Genomic DNA, 18562 nt, shown 5'->3' on the forward strand with positions numbered 1-18562 from the left:
TGCAAGCGCTGTCCCGGGAGGAGGCAGACCCAGCCCTTTCATTGCTGTGTCTGGTACGTGCTTTGCGTATCTATTTGGACCGCACGCAGAGTTTTAGATGTTCTGAGCAGCTCTTTGTCTGCTTCAGCAGACAACGGAAAGGCAACGTCGTCTCCAAACAGAGGTTAGCTCACTGGGTCGTTGATGCTATTTCTTTAGCTTATCACACCCAGGCTGTGCCCGCCCCCTTGTAGGTTCGAGCACACTCTACGAGAAGTGTGACATCCTCGTGGGCACTGGCCCATGGCACCTCCTTAGCAGACATCTGCAGAGCAGCGGGCTGGTCAACACCCAATACCTTTGCCAGATTTTACAATCTCAGGGTTGAGTAGGTCTCGTCCCGTGTTTTGTCAGCCCCGAGCCGGTAAAACTCGGTAATCCCTGGACGTGCTCCTCCCTAGCCTTCTGGCCTGCGAATTCAGCAGACCAATTCGTGTCCAGACCTACTACGAGTCACAGGTGCTCTGTACTGGGGTTGGGCTCCACGGGCTTAGTTCCCTTTTCAGGCAAACGCCCCGTAATATATTCCCTGCGGTACGGTCCACCTGTCGGCGGACCCGCGTTTCCCTTGGGCAGCCCCGCTGTCTTCACGTCCTATGTGAGAGACATAGTGAGAGAGAAGGCCATGGCTGCTGGGCTTGCTCCCATGCTAGTCATGTAGCACCTGTTCCCCCCATCAGGGTTGCTGGGAACCTAAGGTCTGTATGTGACATCTCTTTGGGGACATTGGGGAGGGCTACGTGCAGCTGACACAGGTGCCTCTAGCACGCAGTAGCCTGCTTGCACCTGTCTCGACAGTTCACGTAACACGGTCAGTGCATGCCGTTTTTATATGGGACCCCATGTGTCACTTCATTCGACACAATGTTGAGTGAGTGACAGAAGGGGAACGTCATGGTTACTGTTGTAACCTCCGTTCCCCGAGGGTAGGAACGAAACGTTGTGTCCCTCCTGCCACAGCACTAGACCTACCACTGTAAACGGCAGTACCTTATTTTTGGCTCCATCCTGACTGGCACTCCCTGCCCCGCTTCCCTTTATACCCGTATGTCCGGGTCGGGGCATGCAAATTCTGCCAACTTGACATTGGCCTTTTCTCAGGATAAGAGGTATGTTTGGCATCCCAGGAAGACCCCTTGTGTCACTTCATTCGACACAACGTCTCATTCCTTCCCTCGGGGAGCGGAGGTTACAACAGTTATCGTGACGATTTCTTTTGTGATAAACCAAAATGATGCGACAACTTGTTTTTTTTAGGCATGATGTTATCACGCACACCAAATTTATCGATAAAAAGCCATTTGAATGGAAACAGGCAAATTTCCCAAACTTACTTTTACTTATTTTCGCTTTGTCGATAACAACATAGTGTGAAAATTGGATGGGAACTAAGTTAATTTCAACCCATTCTAACGGATGCTTTTAAGATTGTATCAGAAGTCACTCTCATAATTCGTATTAAACCTAATCTGTTAGCCAGCTAGATAAAGTTACCGTGATTACATATTTAAATCAACGCAACTTGCAACAACAATATACAAGTTATCTCAGAAAAACTAATATTTACATTTGCAAAGCATAAAAACGCATGCACATGGTTAACAAACGTAAAACACATTGACAGCTGGCTTGACAGTGACAGTTCCGTCAACTGTCCCCAAACTCTCTCGAACCGTCCACGGGCCACCAGCCTTTCCTTAATGTTGAACCCTGACTAATAAGTAAGATAATAATATAGATATGTGTAAAACAAATTAGCTCAAGTCTTAAAAGTATAGTAAAACACAGTCTATAATTTTATAGAGTTGACTTTATCCTTTTTATATATCATTATAAATCAGAGAATACTACTGAATAGTCTGGAATGACATCTTGTGGAAAAAGAAATTGTAGAAGCTGACGCATGGGTTATATAAATGGGCTTATGCCCAGTATAGTCAACACTTAGAGACAAATATTGATGTTAGCTTTTCATGCCTACTAGAATAAATATTGCAGTTGCAGTTTAGGTAGACTTATTCTTGGACTTGACATTCTTTCTCATCGGTTTGAAAACGTGTTCCCTAAATGGAAATTTTGTATAAGAACACCCACCGTAGACATGCACACACATGCAAAAAACACTCAAGGAATCGTATTAATAATCCTAATGTCCCAATAGACATGTATTGAATAGCAAGAATATAAGCTGATCAGCATTGCTGGTTAAAAGGAACGTATACCCAAAAAGAAAAACTATGTAATCATTTACTATCTTTCGCTCTTAAGTAGAATGTTCGGAAGCTTCAATCTCTTTTCACTTTGCCAATTGTACAAAGGTGCCTTCAGTGCTGGATCACCAATTGACAATCAAGACACTTGCCTGACAAAAGCTATTTCAAAAAATGGTGGGGACAAAATTGGCATAGGCAAAAAGATTAAGGGACATGTCCCACCCGTTCCACCCATAAATGACGCCTATGCTTAAAGTAGACAACCTTTAGTAGATAAATGTCCTAAATATGCCCTGGAAACAATTTAGCTAAACATTAAAAATGTAAAAAAATAAAATAAAAAGATGAAATATTTAAATAACAGCTTAAAGATCTCATGAAATTTATATTTTCTCTTTGCCCACCCAGCCAAAAGTTTCTGGCTTTGCTATTGGTCTGTAGACTTTGTAGCCTGCCAGGAACAACTTGGGGCACCTTTCTCCAACGAGGTTAGGTTTAGGGTTTGGATAAGGGGTTATATTTGATGCTTACATTTGGGTTTAGGTTAGGGGTTTAATATAGGAAAAATTGTAAAGAGGTTGTTCATTAGTTTGTTTATTTTTCTCTATTGAGGTAAAAGTCATATACTTTTGTATGAGCCAACCCGTACTATTTCTTATGATTTTGCCATCTCGTATTATTATTACGACTTGTCATAAGACCAGGATGGGAGACCACCTTACTTTGCAAAAATGAATAACTACTGATGGTACAATAGAGCTTTTTTGGAGACCCACAATTCATATAGTCCATTTTTTTAAAAACATTATGTAACATACAGTAGGGTCCACCACTAGTGAAAGAGCTTCCATTTGGCATTTTCCTTTCTGTATTTGTATTATTTAGATTATCAAGCACAGGGTGCTTCATATACACACACTAACTTTTTTTTTAATATATTAGACAAAACCTTCAGGAGACTTTCTCACAAAGGACATATTAATGATCTTGTGGTTAAACCCTCACTGAGAGCATTAGCAAACTGCTAAAAATACAACAAATATACTGTATGCACTTGTAGTAAGCCACTTTGATTAGAAATCATCTACCTAGAGCTTCTATGTAAAAATGTAATATTCAGAAGAGTTAACACAGCACACTCTGACCAGGGGCCCCGGGGCCAAGTTTCTTTTAGGCCCCCCCGGTCCAATTTAAAGTTGAGATATATGCAATTGATTTTCATTGATTTAAGTCTCTTTTAATACCTGTTCTGTTATTTACAGTTAGATTAATTCAAACACACAACATGGATGTGGTAAAGAAACTGCTCAACCGAAACACGGGCGCTGAACAGCCACTGTTCTTAAAGGGACAGTACCATGTTAAGTAAATCTCAATGTAAATACTACAAATGATGCATACAAAACACATATTTTTAAAAGGGTCATAGTAGATTATGAAATATTGTAACTTCATTAAACACTTTAAATATTGATGAATTTAAAAAGGATCCTACAGCATCTAAGCATGGTTTGGTGAAATTCAGCAAAGAGTTCAGGCAGTTCTGGCATCTGAATAATGGGGTGTGTTCCATTCAGAAGTGATCATCCCTAAACCCCTCTTTCATTCAAAGACTTTACCCTCCATTGTAAGAGCTTTTGAAATGCTGAAAGGTGTGTGGATTAAAAATAGAGGTCATTTGATAATTTTTTGGGAAATTCTGTTTGGAATGACCCTACAGTTTGGCTACCATTATTATTCTCCAAAAAGCCCTACTAAGGCATCATTTAAGCCTTTTCAAAGTGTCCTAAAATCCCCTAGACTACATAACATTGACATAATTTTTAAACAAAGTCTTTCTAGCAAGTCAGTCCACTGTCAGCCATCTTTGGAATGCTCTCGGGAGGCTATATCCAGTCATGTCAGTGCAGCTCCTATCTACTTGAATGTAGGAAGACTAATATCTCAAAAATAGTTGGTCAAGATTACGATCAAAGACTATCAGTAACTGCAACCCCAATTCTGAAAAAGTTGGGACAGTATGAAAAATGCTAATAAAAACAAAACGGAGTGATTTGTAAATTATAGTCACCCATTGCTATATTGAAAACTAAAACTACATAATATGATGTTTTAACTTGTGAATTATTTTTGAATGTACAATCATTTCAAATCAGATGATTGCAACACGCTCCAAAAATTTTGAGACGGGCAATTAAATAATACAAACAATTTGAAGAGTTGAAATTATAAGGCAATGTGAAACAGATGTTAAACAGGTGAGGCAGTTGTGTCATAATACCGTATACTGTATCAGGAGCCTCCAAACAGCCTAGTCCTTCAAGAGCAAGGATCTTTCAAGGCTTGTCAATTTGACAACAGATGCTTCAGCAAATAATCCAATAAAGCACTTTGAGAAAAATGCTTTTTGGAAGGATTTTGGGCATTTCACCCTCTACAGTGCACAATATAGTTAAAAGATTCAAGGAATCTTGTCAAATCTCTGTGTGTAAAGGGCAAGACGAAAACCACGTCTGAATGTGCTGATCCCTCAGATATCACTGTATTAAAAAAAAAATCATTAATCTGTAATAGATATCATGAACATGGGCTTGAGATTACTTTAGTAAACCTTTGTTAGTCAACACCACTCGCCGCTGCATCCACAGATGCAAGTTAAGACTTTACTATGTAAAGGAGAAGCCATACATCAACACTGGCCAGAAGCGCTGCCAACTTCTCTGGGCTCGCTCTCATCTTAGATGGAAAGTAGAACAGTGGAATTGTGTTTTTCAGTCAGATGAGTCCACATTTCAAATAGTTTTTGAAAAACACAGCTGCCGTGTTATCTGGGCCAAAGAGGAAAAGGACCATCCAAGCTGTTATTTGAGTCAGGTCAAAAAGACAGTGTCTGTATAGGCCAGGGGTGTGTCAGTGCTCACGCCATGGGTAACTCGCATATCTGTGAGAACACCATGAATGCAGACAGATATGTACAAATTTTGGAGCAGCATATACTGCCATCCAGTATCGTCTTTTCCAGGGACGTCTCTGCATTTTCCAGCAGGACAACTTCAAACCACTTACTGCCTGGATTACAAGTGCATGGCTGTGTAATCAGAGAGTGGGGGTCCTAGATTGGCCTGCCTGAAGACCTGACCTGTCTGCAGTTGAGAATGTGTGGTGCATTATGAAGTGCATTAGATGCCAACGAAGACCCCATACAATTGTGCAGCTGAAGACCTACATAATGGATGAATGGGGAAAAGATCAAATTTGGGTCTTCAGTGCCCAAATGCTGAATAAGTGTTATTAGAAGAAATGGCGATGTTTCACAGTGGTAAACACTCAAGTGTCCCAACGTTTTTGGAGCGTGTTGCAATCATCTGATTTGAAATGACTGTACATAAAAACAAACAAACAATGAAATTCACAAGGTAAAACATAATATTATATGTGTAGTTTTAGAGATTTCAATATAGCAAAGGGTGATTATAATTTACAAATAACACATTTTTGTTTTTATTAGCATTTTTCATACTGTACCAACTTTTTGGAATTGAGGTTGTAGTTAAACTTTATTGTTAATTTTACTTTATCAAATTCAGCAAAGATTTCACAAAAAAAGATGAGTGCATCAAAATATGAAGGTAGCTATTTTGGAAATAATTTTACAAGCTCTTCCAAAAGAGCTTGGAAACTTTCATCAGGTGGTGTTGTAAGATTAAAGATTGGCTCAAAAATAGAATTAGAAACAGGAAGGCAAAAGGGTCCTATTAGAGGGCTGGAGGACCTCATAGTCACAGAGCCCAGTTGAGTGCCCTTATATAATCTATGGTGCCCAGATATATTAAGCATATACAAAAAAAAACTTTTTATAATTGATTGGGCCACGAGACTTGGCTTGCAGCCCAAGGCCCCCCTGGGCCCCTGGTAGTCAAGGGCCCCTGGGCACTGGCCCCATTGGCCCAGTCTGTAATTCACCTATGACTCTGACTACATCAAATATGGTGCAACGGCTGCAAGCTTTCAATACAGAAAAAGCTAGTTTAGGTCTATTTTCCATCAGGTTACTGTATGGTTTATTCTGGATACGTATACTGCAGAACCGTAAATCCAACTATCCCTTGCAACTCATCCAAACAGTTTTCAATCCACCACATTCCCTCAAGTCGACATTTCATGGATTTTCAACATTTTAGAACAAGGATTTTCCCTTTGGCAAACAGCTGAGCATAATTTTTTGAAGCTTGCTCTTTAATATAAAGACCCCGCAGAGTTTTTTTTCCAGCTCTCCCCGTCCAGAATCAGGTCTACAAAAACAAATAATAGTGCTTGTTTTGGGGCTTACCAGGGTGGCTCTAAAGTAGAGTAAAAACCTTGTTGAAATGCAGACTCTGCAGTACTTACACTCTGCCATCTGGAAGTATTTTACACCTTTTAGATTGTTGTGGAATGTGTGGGGGTTGCACTTTTTTCACATTCTTTTTTTTTTAAGACCATTGAAACTTTTTTTCCAAAGGGTTTGTTCGTCCAGAAAAGAAAATTCTGTTAAAATTGAAAATGTTTAAACTTTTATGTCGTTTCAAACCTGTGTGACTTTTTTTCTTTTGAGTATGTTATACTCTGTCATCATTCACTTTCAGTGCATCTTTTTCATATAATAATTGTGGATGATGTCTGAGGCTCCTTTTGAATGATCTCCTTTTGTGTTTACTCCGCAGAGTAAAGATAGTCGTGCATGTATGAAACAACAGAATGATGACAGAATTGTTATTTTTTAGTTAAATATCACTTTAAAGGAATAGTTTACCCAAAAATTAAACTTCTCTCATTATTTATTCACCCTCATGCCATCCCAGATGTGTATGACTTTCTGTCTTCAGATGAACACAAACGAACATTTTTAGAAGAATATATAATTTCTGTAGGTAAATACAATGCAAGTGAATGGTGGCCAGAACTATGAAACTCAAAAAAGCATATAAAGGCAGCATAAAAGCTTTTTTACTCTGAATTATCCTCCCTACCCAGTAGGTGGCGATATGCACGAAGAATGCGAATTGCCAAAAGCAAAAGAAGATTTAAAAGATTTATAGTAAAAAAAGGACTTAAATAGTGATCTGGTTCTCACTCACAGCTACTCACACTACTCACACTTCGGAAGATACAGATTTAACCACTGGAGTCTTAATGGATTACTTTTATGCTGTCTTCATGTGCTTTTTTGAGCTTCAAAGTTCTGGTCACATTCACTTGCATTGTGAGTACCTAAAAATCTTTGTGTTCAGCAGAAGAAAGAAAATCATACACATCTGGGATGGATGAGGGTGAGTACATGATGTGAGAATTTACATTTTTGGGTGAACTATTCCTTTATTTATTCACTGATATCCTCCTTTAGCAACTCTCCGGCAACATCTCTGAAACATGTGGAGTTTCTGATGTGTACAAAACATAAGCAATCGTTTTCTGTAAATGGAAGCTGTTGAGAAATAGCAGGTCCTCCGAGAGCTCGTCCAGATGTGTTGATTCACTTGGACGCTGCCCATGTATTTATCCACATGGTTGGCTGCACTGCTTGGTTTACTTACAGTTAAAAATAATATGCTGAAAAGGGCACAACATCAATGACCCTGAGATTGGCTTACATTTTATCACCCCATCAGATTTCAAATCAGTCTGCTGCAAAAAATAGTTTCCACATTAGTTTAATCTTACATGGAGAAGAACTTTTAGTGTAAGGGTTATTTAAACTAACTGTGCAAAATGAAACAGTACTGCCAAAACATTTTAGTGGTGTACTAAAACCTCTAACCCCTTAAACTTTGGCGCTAACTTGACGTGCAATTGTGTGGCTGGTTGAGGAGAGGTGTGCTCTTACTTTTCTTAGCAATCAGATGTATGAGTACAGTGAAACAGGAGAAAATAAAAACCTGATAGAGACGTGGTGGTGGCCTTTTTTAATTTTGGCCAGTTAGCGACAACTCAGAACACCCTAGGAAGCACATAGCAATGCATTAACAAGCAACCAGGGCACCTTAGCAACCACATAACACCCTGGAAAAAACAAGAATGTGCAAGTATCCTGGTGATTATGTTTTGCATGAGCATGCACCTCTCACGTCTTGAAGATATCTCAAATTGTGTTTTTGCTGAGGGCAGATATGCTTTTTTAAGCATACAGATTAATGACTTTTGCCTGACAGACCATTACATTTTTTTTTATATAATATCATCAAGGGTGGGCAACCACCTACTGTAGAAAGCACCCATTACCCCCTAGCAACCACATAGCAAACCATCCAGAACACTGAGTCTTTCAAAAGCGAGAAGTGCTCACATTTCCATAAAATAAAATAAAAATGCAACATTTAGTTTTGCTAAAAGAGAGTTCCCTATCTGTCACTCACTCGACGTTGTGTCGATGTAGTGACACTAGAAGTCACTCTTGGGAGCCCCAAACACCTCTGATCTTTGAGAAAAGGCCAATGTAATTGGCAAGTTGAATTTGCATGTCACTCCCCCGGACATATGGGTATAAAAGGAGCTGGCTCGCAACAACTCATTCAGATTGTTTCTTTGGAGCGAAGTGGTTGATTCACAGAGAGCTGAATTCCACCGCCGGTCCATTCACCTCTGCATGCAGTTGGATTTACGGTGCATTACAGCAGTTTCTCCCCCTGGTGCATGGATTGAGTGCAGACAATGCCCCTGGGCACTCTTCGACAGCCTAAAGGAGTATACAGTATATTCTTGCAAGGAGTATATTTTCTCTAAAAGAGTGGCACTGAGCGTCTTTTTAAAGATACCTTTCCGTCTGTGTTTAGTTCCTGGTTGCGGTCACTATCTTTCTGCTTCTGACGGCCACGATCGCTGTCTCATCTGCATGGGCCGTGCTCACATTGAGACAGCGTTCGTTGCCCGGAGGGCGAGATCGGTCACCGAGCGCAGCTCCTGCATCAATACCGGGTCAGAACTACCCTCATGCAGTTCTCTCAGCGCCTTGGCCTGGTTCACTTGCAGCCCAGCCCTGGCGTAGAGCTCCCTGCAGGAAGCTGACACCCCTTCTCACAGTCCGCCACCAAGAACTCTAGAAAGGCCTGAGATGGGTGATCCAGGGACATGGAGACCCGCTGCGGTACCCACATTTTCATAGAAAGAGCGGTTTCCTCATTCCCTGGGTCACACACCCAGTGTTTACGGCCATCGTTATTATGATCAGCAGACACCGCACATTCATGGCAGGGACTGCACTGCAGAGGCAAGTCCTATGCCCCTGCGTGCTCAGCTGCGGCACACACACACACCCACACCCAGGCTGTTGTCTCCCTCCTCCTCGTCGCTGAACAGTCCTATGGTGGGTATGCGGAGCAAGATATTGCCCTCACCACAGCCATGAGCTTGGGACGCGAGGCTCCTCGACGTGGCATCTCCTGCTCTGCCCCGCTGCAAGGCCCCACCCGCCGGTACATCATATGCGATTTTCCCTTTGGTGCCCCTCCCCCAGAGCGTGGAGATGTGGCAAGCACTCTCCAACCCGTCGCGATGGCTGACCAAGACCATCCGACTTGGCTATGCGATTCAGTTCGCCAGGTGCCCGGCCAGGTTCAGCGGCCTCCACTTCACCACGGTGAAGGGCGAGAATGCCGCTGCCCTGATCGCAACACTTCTGCAGAAGGACGGGATAGAGCCTGTTCTTCCAGCAGAGATGAAGAAAGGATTCTACAGCCCCTACTTCAATGTGCCAAAGAAAGGCTGTGGCTTGCGGCCAATCTTGGACCTGCGTTTTGGTGTGCGTCCGGCATCATGACTAATTTGCAGAGGTAGACATGAAGGACGCGTACTTCCACATCTCGGTTTTACCTTGGCACAGGCCCTTTCTGCGGTTTGCCTGCGAGGGCCGGGCGAAACAGTGCAAGGTCCTCCCCTTTGGTCTGTCCCTATCGCCTCACATCTTCATGAATGTCACAGAGGCAGCCCTTAAGGGAAGTGGGCATTCGCATCCTCAATTTTCTCGACAACTGGCTGATTCTAGCTCACTCTCGAGACTTGTTGTGTGCTTACAGGGACCTGGTGCTGGGGCATCTCAGCCGGTTGGGGCTTCGGGTCAACTGGGAAAAAAACAAGCTCTCCCCGGTTCAGAGCATCTGTTCTTGGGATGGACTTAGTCTCTATGATAGTGTACCTCACAAGTTCGTGCGCGCAGTCGGTGCTGAATTGCCTGAAGTCATTCAGGTGAGAATTCAGGTGAGAACGGCAGTCCCACTGAAACAATTTCAGAGGCTCCTGGGGCATATGGAGTCCTCGGCGGTGGTCACGAGACCACTCCAGCACTGGGTTCAGACTCAAGTCCCGAGATCGGGATGGTGCCACGGCACACATTACGTGGCCATCATGCCGATCTGCTTCCACTTGTTCAGCCCTTGGATGGACTTTGCATTTCTGTAGGCAGGGGTCCCCTTAGTGCAAGTGTACAGGTGCGTTGTTGTTATGACAGATGCCTCCAAGCAAGGCTGGGGCGCTGTGTGCAACATGCATGCAGCAACGGCTCCTGGACAGGGCCACGACTGCGTTGGCAAATCAACTGCCACAAGTTTTGTATTGCTCGCCAAATACAGAGGCTTCAGCCATTGATCCAGGGCAAGCATGTGTTGGTCCGGATGGACACCACGGTGACGGTAGCATATATAATCCGCCATGGTGGCTTGCACTCACATCGCATGTCACAACTCGCCCACCGTCTCCTCCTCTGGAGTCAGCAGTGACTCAAGTCATTGCGAACCACTCACATCCTAGGCGACCTCAACGCGCTGGCACACAGCTGGCCCCGGGGGCTGTGCAAGTATGCATTTTCCCCAGTGAGCCAGCTTGCACAGACCTGGTGCAAGGTCAGGGAGGACAAGGATTAGAACGTCCTGGTGGCACCCTACTGGCCCACCTAGATTTGATTCTCGGAACTCACTCTCCTCGTGACAGCCCCTCCCTGGCGAGTTTCCCTGAGGGAGGACCTCCTCTCTCAGGGACGGGGCACCATCTGGCACCTGCGACCAGACCTCTGGAATCTCCATGTCTGGCCCTTGGACGGGACGTGGAAGACCTAAGTGACCTACCACCGGCAGTTGTAGACATGATCACTTAGGCCAGCACTCCCTCTACGAGGCACCTTTATGCTTTGAAGTTACATTTGTTTCCTAAGTGGTGTTCTTTCCGACATGAAGAACCCCAGAGATGCGCAGTCAGGTCTGTGCTTTCTTTCCTGCAGGAGAGACTGGAGGGGCATCTGTCCCCCTCCACCTTGAAGGTGCATGTGGCCACTATAGTGGTGCACCACAACGCAGTAGACATAAGCACCTCGGGAAGCACGACCTGATCATCAGGTTCCTTAGTGGGACGAGGAGGCTGAATCCTCCCAGGCCGTGCCTCATTCCCTCATAGGATCTCTGTGGTCCTGCGGAGAGCCCAGTTTGAGCCCCTAGAGTCATTTGAGCTTAAGGCGCTCTCATTGAAGACTGTACCAAGTTGTTAGCAAGCCAGCTTCTTTTATACCCATATATCTGGGGGAGTGGCATGCAAATTCCACTCGCCAATTCCCATTGGCCTTTTCTCAAAGTTCAGAGGTGTTTGGGGCTCCCAAGAGCGACCCCTAGTGTCACTATATCGACACAACATCTCGTTCCCTCCATCAGGGAACTGAGGTTATGACAGTAACCAAGATGTTTTCTCTTTGCATTGGTTGTCAGTTACTTTAATCAGATTATGTGCTCTTTTCTAGGAAACTAAAGTTGGAGAAGGAGTTAGCTGGAATGCTTTGGAGGATACGTTGGGAGGAACTGCAGTTTGAAAGCCCCAACAAATATCACAAACGTGCAGGCAGCCGCCTCACACTTTCACAGGTAAAAGTGATTCTGTTATTCTCATTTCTGGGATCAAGCTGCATGATACTGATGTGTTTTCCAGTTGGCTACATTGAAACCAGATCTGAAATTAATTCAAGGATCAAATCTATATATAAAAGATGAAATATATATGATTTTTTGTTTGTGTATAAACAATGTGGAATAAAGAGGTTTCCTCCTGAGTCAGACCTTGTTCATATGGTTTTAATTTATCTCATAAAAATGCCTTCTTGGACTTGGCTGTAATACCTGGCACTGTTTTGCTATGTCCATTCAAAAAGGCATTCCTTGGGAATTACAATGATGGCTTAGTCTGTTATAGTCAAAGAAGGTAGCTACATTTAGTTAAAACCCCACAATATGTGCCACTTTTATAAACAGAGAATATATACTATATATAAATATATATATTAGGCATGTAATGATACGATAAAATACGAGCACCCACAAATGCTTCACTCAACTTATTCAAGGATTCAACATAAATGTATTTTAAATCATAAATGCCACAACATTGCCAGTGACATTGACAACAAAAAGCAGACCTCTAAGTAACCTAATACCACTGCATTTATTTTGTTTGACTGTTAAGAAAAACTAATATGAACTCACAATTTTCATGTTTTTCTTGAAAAAATACGTTTGTTTTTACTTTAGTAATTTACTGTATATTTGTGTTTTGAATAAGCTGTTTTTTGATAGTTATGACTCATAACTTACGAGTGTCTTGCTTTGCATGTCATGCTTAGTGTTGTCTGGAAAAGGCGGTTGTTAAATCCACCGATTTGCACGGTGATGTCTGAGTAAATAAAATAACATGTTTGATGTACTGTAGCACCAGGACATGACGTTGCTTGGCATATTTGACAAGCTGGACCACTACAGATGACATTTGCAATCGATCTTCTCGCCAGTGCACTGTAGATATGTTGCTCTGTTTTCCTGTGAGCGCTCATTGCCACCTCTCCGGGGAGAAGACCGTTCCGCAGCTCTCGATATTGCGCTGCTTGGTTTTAATGACAATATAATGTGTTTGTTTATGTACTGTACATATCGTATTGTATATTGAGCGTCATATCTTATGATACAATATATGATATTATTTTACACCCATATATATATATATATATATATATATATATATATATATATATATATATATATATATATATATATATATATATATATACATACTGTAAATAAACAGTATATAAACAATTACATGCAACAAATTGAAAAGTTTAACAAATTCATTTTTCTTAATTGCGATTTATGCATTTACCATTAATAAATCAGAGTGAAAGTCCAGAGTGAAATCTTCATGATGCGTTGATGTGTCTGCTCTGTGTCATTAAACTGAACACACCACAAACACAAGCACAACAGAAATTCCGTGTCAGTGATCAAATGATGTTGAAACAATATTTATTGTACAAAACAACCCAGATGGGACTTGTGACAGAAATCAAGTAATTTACAACCCATGTTATGTGCAATTTACTTACCACAGAAGCACGTCAAGTCTTAACTATCACAAAAACGTTGTCTGCAGTACTTTTCATGTGGGGTTCAAAGCGCCACTTGACTCTGGCATTGACGCCCTGACGCAAATCATGAATGTGGCTTTATGACTGCTGTAGCAAAGCAGATAGCCACAGTCTGCCGGCTGAATAATATTGTGGAGGATGAGAGTGTAACAGGGTTCAATGGAAACTGGACGAAGCTTCAAAGTAATGTTTTTAATAAACTTAAACACACAAACCTAACTGCATTCAGGGCAGCTGCTTGCAGCTCTCTCTCCAGAACTGCCACATCTCGTTGCACCTATCCCTCCTCCGCAGATGATTAGGCCGATTGGGGGATGGGTGTGCATAGTCACTGCCCCATCTGCCTCCTTTTCACACTCCTCCCTCCTTTGCCTCAGGCCGGGGAATTCCCTCTTTTCTGGCCTGCCGGCAGGACTTCCTCACACTCCTCCTTGTCATAGAGAGTTTAAGGGATTCAATGCCCATAAAAATAAATATGCAACCCATAGAGAGACTAGTTCTTTTAATAAGTCATCCTCCTGGGGGCCTGGGTAGCTTAGCAAGTAAAGACGCTGACTATCACACCTGGAGTTGCAAGTTCAAATCCAGGGTGTGCTGAGTGACTCCAGCCAGGTCTCCTAAGCAACCAATTGGCCCGGTTGCTAGGGTGGGTAGAGTCACATTGGGTTAACCTCCTTGTAATCTCTATAATGTGGTTTTCACTCTCAGTGGGGCACGTGGTGAGTTGTGCATAGATGCTGCAAAGAATAGCGGGAGCCTCTAAACACGCTAGGTCTCCGCGGTAACGAGCTCAACAAGCCACGTGATAAAATGCGTGGATTGACGGTCTCAGACGCAGAGGAAACTGAGATTCGTCCTCCGCCACCCGGATTGAGGCAAGTCACATTGGGAATTGGGCATACCAAATTTAGGATAAAAGGGGAGAAAGTCCACAAAATAAATAAATTAATGAATCATCCTCCCACTTAGACTTAGGAAATAAATTAATGCTACTTGAATTGGTGCTATTTTAGTGCATTTCTTTCTTTATACTATGAAAGGCTTTGCTTGGGATATGTTAATAAAGCATTATATTGTTAAAAAAAAGAAGTTATTTCCTAAAAGGCAAATAAATGCATTTTGACTGGAAAAAAAGTATATGGAGAGTCAAATTTCACTACTTTCAAAATCTGCAATTAATCGTGATTAACGATGAAAAAGAATGCGATTAATCGTGATTAAAAACATTAATCAACTCACAGCACTATATATATATATATATATATATATATATATATATATATATATATATATATATATATATATATATATATATATATATATATATATATTAGTATATATACAGTATTTATTCTCTGTATATATATTTATGTAAAGTATATATTACATGTACTGAATGTATTCTTATATACAAACATAGCAACATACAATATATTTGTCTTCCTACTCTTTGACTGCAGAACTCCTCTGGCTTGATATGTTTTTCTTAAAAGTTCATAATATTTGAGAAAGATAGATAGATGAATGGATGTATATATAAGAGAAAGAAAAAAAGAAAGACAATAAGCTAACAGGTTTACTAATTCCTGCAATTCTGATTCTGTTCAAGTGCCAAAATAGTCCAAATTTGACTCTCCCTCTTGGATTTCTCTGAGGTTATATAGAAATATATAACCTTCTCGGAGATTACATGCAATAAATGGAACAGAGGAACACAGGAAATCTTTCTAGTTTTACACATTCTTGACTGATGTCCAGTTGCTTTGTTGAAGATGGCTCACCTTTGCAGTAGCAGACTCACATGAACCGCTTGTTTAAAAAAGCTCTAATCTGGCCTTCTGGTCTTCTACCTTGTTCCATCCTCTCGTGCATCATGCTCTGCTTTAGATTATTAGCAGACTTATAGTTTCCTAGTTAACACTCTCTCTCTCTCTCTCTCTCTCTCTCTCTCTCTCTCTCTCTCTCTCTCTCTCACACACACACACACCCACAAATGAATAGACATATACAGTGGCTTTTATTACTTTTTTGGCGTCATACTTGGAACATACATTTTGAAAGCCAATGAATTTTCCAGGCTGCAGTATACAGTATTACACACTTTGGAATCACTTTACAAAGTGTTCCACATCATTGAATTGAATGTGTGATTCATTCTACTCTTCTAATGTTATTAAAATTAAGCTTTTATTGCTTTCTACTCCTTATACAATTATTTCACATTTTGAAAGTGTTCCTTATTTATATTTTGAGTTTTAATCAGTATTTTATTACACTGTGACTCAATCAAGCCAATGTCAGTTTTATAGCCTTTTGTGAAAATAAATGTTTTTGTGAAATGTTAAAATTCATAAATCAAATCTTTTTGGTGTATTTTAGTCATCTAAATTGCAGTGGGTTCCATAAATCTGAAAATCTGGGATTGAACCTCCAAACAAACACAGTTTTGTTATAAATAAAAGTTGATTATATAAATTGAATAAAAGTAATTTTTCTAGGTCACTAATCAAATGTAAGCAATTTTGTGTCATTGACAGTGTTAACTCAAGATTTTCTTGCTTCCATTGAAGCATACAAGGCGCTCTTTGGAGCATTCTCAAATCGTGCTGGATAATATGGAGAACATCATGGCATTACATCAAATTTTGCACAAACTTGGACTCCTTGCCAGTTTGAGTGCAAGCTGTTATTAAAAAAAAGGGCGACACACTAAATCCTAAGAAATTCTGAATTGTCAAAACAAAGTTTTCTGACTTTTAGTCCATGTCTATTATCTTTATCTTTGAGGTAATCTACAGTATATGCTAGTTCACTCTTAAAAGTTAACAAAATAAGCTTTTAGCAGATATACACATATCAAAATTAACATTGTTTCTCCCCCAAGAATATTACACAGAAATACTTATGACTCATCTTGCACTCACAACACCAATAAAATGCAAGTAGCAAATCCAACTTCCTGTTTTTAATAGTGAATACATCAACACAGGAAAGACAAATGCATTTGTCAAGCTGTTTCATGGGGTCTTAAATTCTTTCTTAAAGTCATTACTTTTCACTTAAATTGTTGTGCTAGTAATATAATTTGTAATGAAAAATTAAGCAAAACGGCATTTTCACAATTGGTCTCAGACTTTCAGTTCCCACTCTGTATGAATTTGTTCCTTTCAAATGTACACAAGCTACTTTGTCTTGAATGGTTGTTAGTTATGTTCTCTCTGTCTTCTGTTTCCAGAGAGGTTCCAGCTATGGCTCCTTGATAACAGCTCATGGAAAATATCAGCTATTTGCAAAAACAGGCTATTTTAAGGTGAGACTGAGTTCTTGTGACATTCTCCCTCCCCCCGCTGCAGGCCCACACACGTGTATTTACAGGAGAAACACAGAGAGAGAGAGAGAGAATGTGCCCAATGTGTTGCTTGAAGATCAGCATTGCAACCCCTCAAGTCGATCGACATTGCTGTGTGTACTACGCTGCGATAATTGGATCACACATCTTAATATGCCAATTGCAAAAGCTGTTGGACAGAGATTTTGCAGTGTGCATGTTTAGTATTCTTTAAACGGCTGAATTTATTAAAACATACTTTGTAATTAAGCTTCATGACACCTTTGTTGACTGTGTGGCTATGTTCCAAACTCTCATGAGCTGCCTCGCTGTACTGTTAGACACACTGCAACAATTCGATGACAGGAGGTAGAAAGTTCTGCTGCTGAATAGGGCTGCAACTAATGATTATTTTGATAATCGATTAATCTAATGATTATTAGAACGATTATTCGACTATTAGGGCGATTATTGCAACAATTAATCATTAGTTCTTACCTGACTATTCAGCTTTTGCCCTGAATTTTAAAAATACCTCTAAATTACATTCATTGAGTTTAAGGAAAAAATACTTTTTAAGTAAAGAAATTCACTTCAAAAAATCGTACTGTTATCAAGTGTTTTTGTCTTGTTTTCCATTTGAAATGGTCTAAAAATACTTAAAACAAGATACATTTACTTGAGAAGCAACATATAAGATATTTAGACTGATTTTAGAGGATGTATCTTAAATTTAAGTGAATTTTTCAATTGTTTATATGTTACAATTGAAAATGTTGTCAACACTTTATTTTATTGTTGACGTTGTCAATAACGTCGACTAATCGTTTCAGCCCTACTGATGAAATTGGTCTGTGCTTATGAAAATTCAAACCACTACCCCCAGTGGCTGAAGCTGGAAACAGTTTCCAGGTGAAATGTCCACAGGGTGGCGCCAAAAGCAAGTTGTAGTTTTAATTGTAAATTAAGTAATACATTTTTGGGGCTATTCTGCCAAATTATTAGGGTACATGAATGTTCAGGAGCGTCAAGAAAACATTATTACCTATGATTATCCTTGTTTAGAGGTTAGTTTCAACGCTATTATTAAATCTTTATCAACTGTTATTACTTCTCGCGACAGGAATATATATCCGGAATATATATATATAAATATTGTGTGAAATCATGGATGTAACCAAATATGCAAGTTTGGGGTGACTAAATGTAAAAGTTCAAGAATAGGTCATTGAACAACCCATATTGATCAATTACTATTCTGAGTATTGTATGGCGATACATCCCCTTCACTAGGGACGTGCCCGAATCTGAATAACTTATTTGGAAAGGCACGAATAATGACTTCAAAACTAATAACAAATTCTACTGAATAATAGAAAAATATATTAGTTAGACTGATTTTAAATAAACATATTTTAAATGAGGATGCAATGAGTCTGTGAAGACAGTATGAAGTGTAAACTTTTATGAATGAATATGCACACAGTGTGATTTCAAGTTCAAAACAGATGGCCATGTTGCCTTGTTTATTGTGCACATCTCAGACATCTGTGGTTG

At 40.5% G+C, this 18562-nt stretch overlaps 1 protein-coding gene across 1 annotated transcript in view; it reads left to right on the forward strand.

Annotated features, from left to right (window-relative positions):
- The window catches only part of npr2 (natriuretic peptide receptor 2), a 108952-nt gene that overhangs the window by 33659 nt on the left and 56731 nt on the right, over positions 1-18562 (forward strand). Inside the window, exons 8-9 of the mRNA XM_052105133.1 lie at positions 12007-12127; positions 16913-16987. Coding sequence (XP_051961093.1) covers positions 12007-12127; positions 16913-16987 — 196 coding nt within the window. The remainder of the gene's footprint in view (positions 1-12006; positions 12128-16912; positions 16988-18562) is intronic.

Source organism: Xyrauchen texanus, chromosome 3 (assembly GCF_025860055.1).
Source record: "Xyrauchen texanus isolate HMW12.3.18 chromosome 3, RBS_HiC_50CHRs, whole genome shotgun sequence".
Classification (NCBI taxonomy): domain Eukaryota; kingdom Metazoa; phylum Chordata; class Actinopteri; order Cypriniformes; family Catostomidae; genus Xyrauchen; species Xyrauchen texanus.